Source organism: Odontesthes bonariensis, chromosome 4 (assembly GCF_027942865.1).
Source record: "Odontesthes bonariensis isolate fOdoBon6 chromosome 4, fOdoBon6.hap1, whole genome shotgun sequence".
NCBI classification, from domain to species: domain Eukaryota; kingdom Metazoa; phylum Chordata; class Actinopteri; order Atheriniformes; family Atherinopsidae; genus Odontesthes; species Odontesthes bonariensis.
The window spans coordinates 29,161,757-29,172,962 of record NC_134509.1 but is presented as its reverse complement, the minus strand read 5'-3'; the positions used below and the strand labels follow the sequence as shown (position 1 = coordinate 29,172,962).

Genomic DNA, 11,206 nt, shown 5'->3' with positions numbered 1-11,206 from the left:
TGCCGAGACACACTAATTGTGTTTCAGAGAAGTGAGACACACCCCAAGCCCCCAACCCGCCCCTTTCTCAGGTATAAAGTGTTTTGTTTCCCTTTGTCCTGAGTCTTTCTTCACCATAACTGCTCAAGGTTGGCATCTGTCTCTGAGTGTGTGACCCTGTGCATGTGTGTGTCAACAGGTGCCAACCTGGATGGGTTAGCCCTCCTGTTGTCTTGCGGGTCAAAAGTGACCCACTACCATGTTGTTTAGCTGTAGAAAAAATACCTTAAACTATCTTTTTCCAACTTGAAATTTTATGACTTTTCCTAAAGGGACCCCATCATTAGAAAAAGTCATACTTTATTTTTGTTTATCTTTCCATGTGGGCTGTACACCACTAGGGTACAAAGATTGTCTTGTGGGTCATTTTTGACCCGTGAATTATAAAAACATTTAAACACCAGCAAAAGGTTCACTGTTTTTTTTTCCCTTTCAATATAATTCATTCAGAAGTAATTACTTCACATTTATATAATAGCAATAATAAACCTTTATTATGTAAAAGAAAACTGTTGGTCCAACTGATGGTTGGTTTGTGGTTAAAAAAAAAAAAAAGTGTAATCCTGAAAACTGGTGATTGTCTTTTTGTATTGTGTAACAAAAAATACATGATAAAAAATGTATTGAATTGAGTTGAATAGCTAAATAACAGGTGGTTTCATCATACAAAATAGATTTTGGATTTAAAATTCAATTAAGTTGCTTTATTTTGGGGAATGATAGGGCGGGTCATTTTTGACCCGTAGGACAAGGGGAGTAAACTGAATGTTTAGACGACACAAGGGTTAAAAACGGAGGACAAATTTTGTGTGTATACATGTATGCATGACCAATAAATCTGATCTTAGTCTTAATAACCGTTGAGTGGTGTTGACTGACCTCTTTTGCAGAATAAAATAAACACGTGGCCGTCCGACAGAAAAATAGAAAGGTCTCTATTTAATTTCTCAGCAGATGTAATAGGAAGTTAAGAAAAACTTCCATCACACATGCTAAGCACATACAAACCACAACGTTTCCTGTGACAATTTGCCCATAAAAGTCTTGTCCTACTCAGTTTTTCTTTCTCTTTCACCATTACTGTTTTTCATTGTTTGCCTCTGTAACCATGACCTGCTTCTTTAATGTCATTATTTTCTTGCTTTAACATATAAAAAACATGACAGCACATATAAAAAACATGACAGCATTTTCCTGCAGACTGTGGGTCCTTTGTCTACCAATCACTCTGTCAGTGGAGGATCGAAACCTGGTCCATCACAGTCACATCCTGTAATATCAGAATCTTTATTATAAAACAAACCACATAGTGTTACAGAGAAATTACAGATTGGATATTTAGTTAGCATTTTACAGCTGGGATAGGCTTCTCATACTGATGCACAACTATCAGCACCACTTCACCTTGCAATCAGTTGAAATAATAATACCTTTTTTATCTTGGTTTACTTGTGTGGTTTATGTTTTCAGCTCGTGTTTCTGCGAAAACGAGGAGTGTCTATTTATAAATGTTCGAGAGAGAAAGGAAGAGGAAGTCAAAGACTCGCCAAAACCAACTAACAGCTGCTGCTCTTTTAATTTGTGACATTTCCTTCTCATTTGAACATGATCAAAATATATGTGTGGACTAATCTTTTCCTCGGTGAGTCATTATTCTCTTAATTTACCGTATTTACACCCATTTTAAACTATGTAGCTTTTATGTACTGTGCAACTTTCTTTCTTTGTTTTGCTCTGTGATTCTTTGATCACCTGGTTTACCTTTTGAATAAAGATTTTCCAGTGTAATTAATCAAGTAAATAAATTCTGGAAGGAATCTAATTGAATCAAAAATGTTTCTTTTAATTTTGCTTGTAGCTCTGAGCATGGTGGAGGCGAAGACCCAAATAATAAGGGGCCGTGTTGGTGAAACTGTAAAGGTTGAGTGTTCAAACTTTGATGCTTCGATGAGTGTAACAACAAACGTTAAGTATCTTTGTAACACACCATGCAATAATGTTAAACACATTATCGTCAAAGCAGCGTTTCAAAGGACTGAACGTAAGGACAGAATACAGATAACTAACCATGGTGATATTTTATTAGTGACTTTCGCTGATCTGAAACTGTCAGACTCCAAAAAATATTATTGTGGGGTTGAAAGATATTTTTGGGATTCATTTGAAGAGGTGGATCTTAAAGTTATTGATGGTAAGTTCTTGCTCTTCATTTTCATTTCAACAGACTGTCATTCCTTTGTTAAGGAATAATAATATCCCAGTGAGTAAATAATGTACTTTATATTGATCTGTAATCAGGAGGCCCCAAGACAATTGTTGCAACAGTCCCAGTTGGATCTACAGTGACATATGGTGTTCCAGTTACAAGCACCACGTCTTCAAGGCTGGATATCACAACTGAATTGTACGTGTGGTACAACACCCTTTATACGACGCCTGCTGCACCGACACAGCAAGGAGCTGGTAAGATGTGCACACATTTGCTCATTATCTTTATAGTGATTATGTTAGTAAATGTTATGGCTGAAAGATACATTTTAATAATTATACCGAATAAAACAGAATCCCTTCAGACTTATAGTACAGCAAAAGAAAAAAGATGAGATGGAATAGTAGCCTACATAGCCTCGGATCGTTTATTTCTTTTAGACACACATGCATTTCCAGTCCCTTTGTGTTTAAATCAAAACTTGATTTGTGTCTTTATTTTCTCTAGTAGAACTACTTGTAGTTCATTAGAGGATCTGCAACAGTAAATATGATGCATAGTGCTTCACTTTTACACTTCTTTTCCTTTCTCTTTCATTCGGACAGGATACGTGCCATATCTGGTTGTGGGTTCCATTGTCATAACCTCACTGATAGTCATCTTGATGTTCATGAGGACTTTGAAGAGACGCCCAAGTAAGTCTTTCTTCACCATAACTGCTCAAGGTTGGCATCTGTCTCTGAGTGTGTGACCCTGTGCATGTGTGTGTCAACAGGTGCCAACCTGGATGGGTTAACCCTCCTGTTGTCTTGCGGGTCAAAAGTGACCCACTACCATGTTTAGCTGTAGAAAAAATACCTTAAACTATTTATTTTATATTTATTTTATTCTATTCTATTTGCTTATTTTTACTTTAATTGTTTTCATATCTTTTACTGTATGCTGCTGCAACAAAACAATTTCCCAAATTGGGATGAATAAAGTATTTATCTATCTACACTTACAGTAGGTTGCTGCATCTGAGAAGTGCCTGCAGACGTACAGAATTAACAAATCTTGTCCTTCTATATGTTTTCAGAAATGGCGTCCAGTTGTCCAGCTGTTTCTTCACATGACAGTGCACATGTTGTAAGTTTGTTTTTTACTTTCATGCTTGGCCTTTTTTTCTTTTACACAGCTGCTTTGAGTAATTGATCTGCAGCGAGACTGCTGAACCACACAGATGTCTTCATGACATTTCAAACATAGTTAAGTTTCATGGCAGAAATCTTGGTTTCAGCTTCATCAAAGAGACACTGTTCACACTTTACTTTTAAATGTTTTTTATGGACATGACTGTATTATGTACTTTACACAGCGTATCTTTTTTCTCATTGTTTACTATTTCAAGGGTCCTGAACATGAGGATAACAGACTTGAAGACCAGCACACGCATAGCCAAACTGTACCTGACCTAACAGTCCACTTCTCTGCAGCCAACACTGATATTGACCAAGATAGTACTTATGTGAATTATTCCCATCTTCAAGCTTTAGCTTCCATCTATGACTCTGTCCAGGAAGGTGCATGCGCAGACACCAGAGTCACAGATCATTTAAGCGACACAGTGTACTCTCTTGCTCAACCTCCCAAAAGGGAGCGTGAAGTCAGAGGGAAATCAGTCCAAATGCAGCCAGTCAGCATTGAAAATGACTTTTTATATTCATTGGCTTGACTACGTTCAACTAGACTGAAATGGGCCCACTTACTGCACACATGTTCTAAAGTGTACAGTGCATTCATACAGGTGAATATCCGGTAAAAAGCTCTCATTCGTATATATTATTATATATAATTTATTATTGTTTCTTTTGTCAGGTGGCTAAACATGTCAGACAATGGGCTGAATGGCAAGAGAGACGTTTTTTTTAGGTGTACAATTGGCTTGAGAGAGGCCCTGTCAATGTCCAGAAATGATCCAAACTGAGATGAGTGGAAGAAAAGTTGCAAAAAGTTACATTACACCAATGTCAGAGATATATCTCAGCTAAAGCCAAATAAACTGTTGAGGTTGGGTCTGTTAGGGGAGAGGCAGGGTGCCCTCTTCACAACTTTTTATCTTATTGAACACATTTTTTGAGAAGGTTTCTAAGAAACCGCTTCCTCAAAAGCACAAACTTAGCGGTTCACAACTGTTGTACTTTGACAACTGTCTGTTACAGGTTTTTGTGTCATGTATTTTTTTCAACTTTTTCCCACAAGCTGATAACATCAAAGGTTTGTTTGATGTGTTATTAAGTCTGTTTTCTTTCTGTTGTCTCTGTATAAAATGCATTAAAGGTAACTATGAGACTTTGTAGAGGCATGTTTTTCTTTTTTTTTATATAATTCACTGTCATTTTTACTCACCTGTAAGTCACTCTTTATAAAAACATCTGCTGAATTACTAAATGTAAATTTGTGTCATGTCATGTTTTGCAGTGAGAGCACATCGGTAAGGACATAAGACTTTGATATGAACAAAGCAAAATGTGTCATTTTCTGCATTAACTCCACATACAAGATGAGTATGATGAGTACTCTGTCTTAGCATGAAGTTATTGTAGTGGCAGCAGCTCAGATTAACATTTAAACTGTCAGTTCACAGACACGTGAACAGAAATACACACATAGAGTTGTGTTAAGGGAGAGGAATGCCCTTTCATGGTTTGGATTGTGACTAAATCCTACATGCAGGACACATCCAAACATATGAGATCATGAGCACATTTAACAATCCTTTGCAAAATAACATAAAACTTGATCGTCTTTGAAATACTATGGATGTTATGAGTCATAGTCTCCTCTTAGCATTTTGACAGAGACAGACAGGAAACCTCTTTGACCCTTGTGTCTGGAAGAAGAGTTACAAGAAGACCAATATGAGCTGTTGCAGTGATCAGCCTCACCACCAGTCACAATTACTCTTTGCAAATGTTATTTTATTCTTGTTCGTGCTCCACATATTTTCCAGTAGGGCATATATCACCAAGAATCTTTGTTTGTCTCTTTTTCAGTCAACCACATTTCTAAAAAACCTACCAGGCAGAACTGATGGAAAGACAGAGGATGGGCAACTAAAGAGCCATTTAACTGTCAATGTGGATAGAGATAATCTGATTGTTGGGAAGCTGACCAGAGCGGCATAAGTAGGAGGCAGAATCACGGCAGTTTGTCCAAAAATCACCCCAAGGTGTTTATTTACAGGTGCCTGCTTCACGTGTAGCAAAAATATTTACAACAAGAAATATAACTGAACAGTTATCTTAGTTGAACTAAATAAAACTCAACTTAGAACTAAACAAAACAAAAAAAAAAAAGAAATTAAATCAAATGTACATTGCTACACCTGATCAGCACAATAGTTGCACTCCCTCTCCTCCTCGACAGACTAAAAGCCATTGCTTAAATAGCCTCACCTCACTGGGCACTGCCTCCTTGGTTGTACCAACAGAGGAGGTGAATCCACTGGCTTTTAACTTCACCATTTCAGTTTTCCACGTCACAATTCATACACATTACAGTAAAAACACTCATACCTGTTTTACTTCTTCATCTACATGTTAACCATACCAAAGTAAATACCAAATAAACCTAAATAATATCTTAACCTAATGTGTCTCACCTTTCTGATTTGGACTAGTCCAATGACCTCCCCCAATCATGTTTCACAGAATATAAAAGCAGAAATATTGCAGCACTTCCTCCCTTTGTCTCGGAGCACATGGTGGGTATGGTGAGTAGCACACTTAAATGTATATTTAACTGATTCTAAGGAAACATAAATCAATAAATTATAATTGAATTTAACAATACTTGTGAGTGTTTATTTAAACCAAAGATGTTGAACTATGAAATATAACCAAACATAATACAAAACACAAACAAACCCGGGATAGTCTGTGTCTGTAAAGTGCTGATTACTGATAGTAAAATGATTGAAAGCAAACAAGTATGGTGAACTAAAGATCCTATTAATAAATGAGACAAATGGTCTCACCCACTTTGTCACACTGATTTAACTGATTTCACTCAGATGACTGGAATCTATTTTTACATGTGAAACATTCACGAGTTACTGACTTTGATATTTCAAATATTTATTTTCTGTTTTTCATAACAGTAGTTTAAAAAGCACTCAGGGGTATAAGCATTCTTCCAAATAAAACCACCTTTTATCTCACAGCTTGACCTGCTGATGAAGGCCAAGTTTATTTTGCTTTGAAAAGGTTTTGTAAAGGTGAGCCTATTCCGTCATGCTTATGTGCACAATCACGTGCATAAATGTAGCCTGGAAAACCAGCGCCAACTGCTGGACGGCAAAATGTTTTGCCTGCGGTTGGGTCTGGCCTCGATCCACTTGTCATTTTGAAAATACTGCCCTGAATCTGGCAGATGGCAACTAAACCAATCACAACGCAGAGATGTGTTTTGAATCAACGCGGGCGGGCCAGAGGGTTCTGAGGGAGTGACGACAGAGCAGTGCGACGTTGGGCAGTGGAAGCGAACATAGACAAGCGAAAGCACAACAAGAAAGATGGCGGCGGCAATGGAACAGTGCTCGTTTGATTCAGCCTTGGCACACAGCCATTATAACGAACAGCCTTGCCACTCTCTATTAAGCCCCATTGTACCGGCTTTTTGGCTGCAGTTCCACCAGAATTCCACTGGGAGCGTCGGTGGAGACCAGAATGAATGGGGCCCAATGGAGCTAGATGCTACAAATGGTCAGTTTCACCTAAGTCTCCTCAAGAGCGCTCAGATTTGAATGTAGTTTCTGAGAGCTCAACATGGGTTTCAAGTAAAAAATCAACTGAACGAGTACATATATCCCTTTGATTTCTTACTGGTTGGCTTCTTGTTGTCCACAACGCGCTAGCATTGTGCTAATGACAGCTGGTCGACCAGCTATGTATGACGTCATATACACTTCAAATCCTTTTTTTAAGCAAATGAGTGGCTCTAAAAATCTAAAACTCAGCCATGGGTATTTTCTAAACACCCTCTTTCGAAAACAACATTCGAATTACTAGAGAAAAAATTATATCTTGAGATAAGGGCACGAAAGGGCGTATAGCTCCATAGGACTCCATTCATTCTGGTCTCCAAAATTGGGCGCCCCACGTGGAAAGAGGGTGGAACTGCAACCAAAATCGCCTCGTTGGAAACCGGAAATGCACCGTGAGTGGCGTATCTGTCCTATTATAGAATCTGTGCTTGGCATCAGTTTTGGAAGAGTCCCCTCCCACCAAAGCTTTCTGTCGCGCTTACTACGTCACAGTCAGTTGCGCTGATTGGTCAGAGCGTTGGCCTATAGGCACAGACGCGGTTTGAAAGACAACGGGTTGTGCTCATCAACAATGTTCCGTTGTATCCATTGATCGGTGCCAGACTAAATTAGACATCCAATCCATTTAGGCTGGTTTATCAGGCTAGCATAAATGTACTGTGGACCATTTGATGATGTACTGATGTCCATTTAGAATGAGGTAGAAACTCTTGCATGCAATCCTCACTCGACTGCTTTGTGTTGCATTTGTTAACTTAAATTTACACGAACTACATATCCAACTATATATGTCCATTTATCTGTAACCCAAGCCATCGCAAACCAACTCAGAGACACCTGACAGGATGCCACATACTGCTATTAGATGAAAGCTGCATAATTCAATCATTTTCTTACTATTTAGTACATTAGTCAAGTAATACACTGCTGACTTAATGGCTGAATGAAAATGAAAATAAGAGAATTACTTGAGAAAGTCATAAAATAATATGTAATGATACAAATAAAGAAACTGATTGATGCATCTAGTAATGTAGAATGTGTTGGTTTTCTGCTTTTGTGTTAATTCATGTCTTTCTATCTCTCCACACAGTCACACACACACCCACATACACGTAGACAGCAGGGGTGACTTTGGCAGCAGAAATGCCCCCCGGAAACTGTTCTTGTTAAGCTCTCAGAGTCAGAGCAGCTTGATGTTGTTGCTATTGTTGTCACTGTCATTGTGTACACCAGCCACTAGGGGAAGAGTGTGCTGGCCTCGGGGTGTTTGCTCTGTTGTCAATGATAGTCAATGACACTCTGTAGCAAAGTGAAAAGGATTAAACAATTTCTTTCTCTCCTTTGCTTTCATGGACACACAAATACATACACATGCACACATCTACATTCATGAACTGGGTTTGCTTCTTTGAAGTTTCGAGAAATATGGAGCAAAATTATAGCGCACATAATTGTTTGTCTCGTTTGTCTTTGTGCGGCCCTGTGATGGACTGGGGACTTGTCCGGGGTGTACCCCGCCTCTCACCTAATGGCACCTGGGATAGGCTCCAGCTCCGCACAACCCTGAACTGGATTAAGTGGGTATAGAAAATGGATGGATGGATGAATTATTGCTTATTTGGTTGTTTGTCTTGTTTGTCTCTGTGTGGCCCTGTGATAGACTGGCGACTCGGCTAGAGTGTGACCCGCCTCTCGCCCAGTGGCAGTTGAGAAAGGCTCCCACCCCCAACAACCCTGAATTGAATAAAGTGGGTATAGTGAATATGGACCGATGGAAAAAGATTATAAAAGTCAATACATTAGTGGTGTAAGCATCTGCTATGTGAACATATGAACTTTACTTCATGCTGATCTCAAATAAAAGACACAAAACACTAAGGTTTCAATTTAGTATATACCCACCAGAGCTTGTGAACGGAGCGGAGCGGTGAAATATGGTGACGCTAGGCGTCCACTATTCCGGCACGTCAAGCCGTATCCAACGCATTCAATTCATTTTCAATGAAATCCGGCCGATCGTTGTCGCCGTGCTCGCAAAGCATGCTGGGATTCCGGCACGGCGAGCGGGGGACTTGCGGCACGTCAAAAAGTTGGGCTCGCTTGAAGTTTATGCAAATTTGCCACGGCAGCCGTAGTGCGTTATCCAATGACTGTAGATCATGTGATCTCCTGTGTCGGCTCAGCAGCAGCAGCAGCTCTCCTCGCTCGCAGATCCACAGCCATGGTGAAATACGAAATAATTTTCCATTGCTGACGATTTATACACATTAATTTCCCTCCAAAACTCAAATTTTTTAGAGGGAGAAACTTCGGTTGGTTAAAATCACAAGTTATTTACTTTCCCCCGGAGCCCGTATGTTCTATCTACAACTTCGTGTACAAGCCCCTCTGTACACGCCCACTGCAGCAGCAACACGGCGACACTAGGCATCCAATCCGGCGAGTTACGTTGACGTGCCGGAATAGTGGACGCCTAGCCTGAGAGCGGAGAGCGGTTTTCAGTTCAAAAGCCGGAGCGAGGATTTCGCTCCGCTCCAGTTCGCTCCGATGTTGGATTATAAAATTTGTAAAATAACATTTTTGATTTAATGTAGTCTAGTGTAATAAATTAATAATTAAATAGGAAACGCGGGGCAACATGAATGGAGCGAGATGTTACGTTCACAGCTGGGGACAAGCAGCCACGCGGGCCTTGTCACCCGTAGTAAATGAGGAAGTGAGCAATTCAAGTCGAGGGCGCAACGGTGTGTTCTATGTGTGGCGGAGCTAGCATTAGTTGCAGAGAGAGTGCGGATAATAAACAGGGAAACGCCCGAACTGTAGGGCCTACAAACGCTATCAAGCGTGGATTGTGTATTTCGTCTGGAGTTTTGGGACACGGGAACGCTCGGAACAGGTCAGGTACCGTGAAGACATATTCCCCTTTCTGATTGTCTGAATTAAGCTGACGGCTCAGGTGCTAGTTCTAACCGTGACCCTCGTTTCCTCTGCTTTGCTTCCGTTTCTGCTGATGCTCTCGCGGCCACACACACACACACGCACGCACGCCTCTCCCTCCTCCTGCCTAGCCCAGCCTGGGCTCTCTCTTTGCTGTGTCGTGTGATGCATATTTAAGCTGAGTAATCTGGTGGGCTTCATCCTGACGTGGTAGTTTTCTACCTGGCGCCCAACATTTTCTAAACCTTATTTTTTGTACGTCAGAGTGGCGATAATTTAACAGCCAGTTAAATAAGACAATACACCGGTCACATCATTAAATCAAACGCCGTGTGTCCCAGGGCCCTGTCATAATTACATGAAGTAAAAATGTCAGAAAATGCCTTCTCCTGAAAATTTGAGCGAGTGTGGAGCGATTTCGCCTGAGCAGCAGGAAAATTAAGGTGAGCGCGGAGCGAGTTTTGAGCGGAGCGTCCTGGCGCAACTTTGAGCGGGGGAGCGAATGAGCGAACATCCTCCTGAGCGGGGAGCGGGAATTGCTCTGCGCTCCGCTCCGTTCACATGCTCTGAATTGCCCACAAAAGTATAGAGAGTAACAACCTCTGCACTCATGGGGTTACACACGGAAGGAAAAAGACTAATAAAAGTAAAACCATGTTCAAGAGCTGCAACCTACCAGGAGTGACCGGAAGTAAAATGTATCGAGTGGTTTGAGACAGGAACAAGGTATTTAAAAAATCCCACAACCATCCCTGAAACAAAGTGAAGCATCATTTGGTCAGAAAATACATCAAAATACAAATATTTTATGTAGCCTACTGATTAAATCATTTCAAAAGTTATGATTTTTGACACATTTTGTATGGATGAATCTGTACTCGTTCAAAGATAAAGTGGGATGAAGGGCTGAAATAGTTGAATTGTTTCCCTAGCATCAAAGGGAAAATAAATGACAAAAACAATTGGTATTGGCTATTGTTTTAATAATTGTTTTTAATATAGATATTGGCCCTGATTTTCACATTTGGTGCATCCTTAGAAATCAACACTGACACAGTTTTCCTAATAACGTTAGCGGCTGATAAAGTAAAACTGCCTTGTTTCTTTCTACTTTGCATACTTTTTTTTTTGTTAGAGCAACATAGTTCAATGGAAATGAGTCAGTCATGTGAAAAGTTCAGTCAGAGTTGAACGATCATCATTTTATTATT

General features: G+C 40.0%; 1 protein-coding gene across 1 annotated transcript; it reads left to right on the top strand.

Annotated features, from left to right (window-relative positions):
• The first annotated feature begins 1,740 nt into the window (after positions 1-1,740).
• On the top strand, positions 1,741-4,633 carry LOC142379398 (uncharacterized). Its single transcript, XM_075464550.1, has 5 exons — positions 1,741-2,230; positions 2,338-2,502; positions 2,854-2,943; positions 3,327-3,376; positions 3,639-4,633. The coding sequence occupies exons 1-5, from the start codon at positions 1,873-1,875 to the stop codon at positions 3,960-3,962; spliced, it is 987 nt and encodes a 328-aa protein (XP_075320665.1). The 5' UTR covers positions 1,741-1,872; the 3' UTR covers positions 3,963-4,633.
• The last annotated feature ends 6,573 nt before the right edge of the window (positions 4,634-11,206 follow it).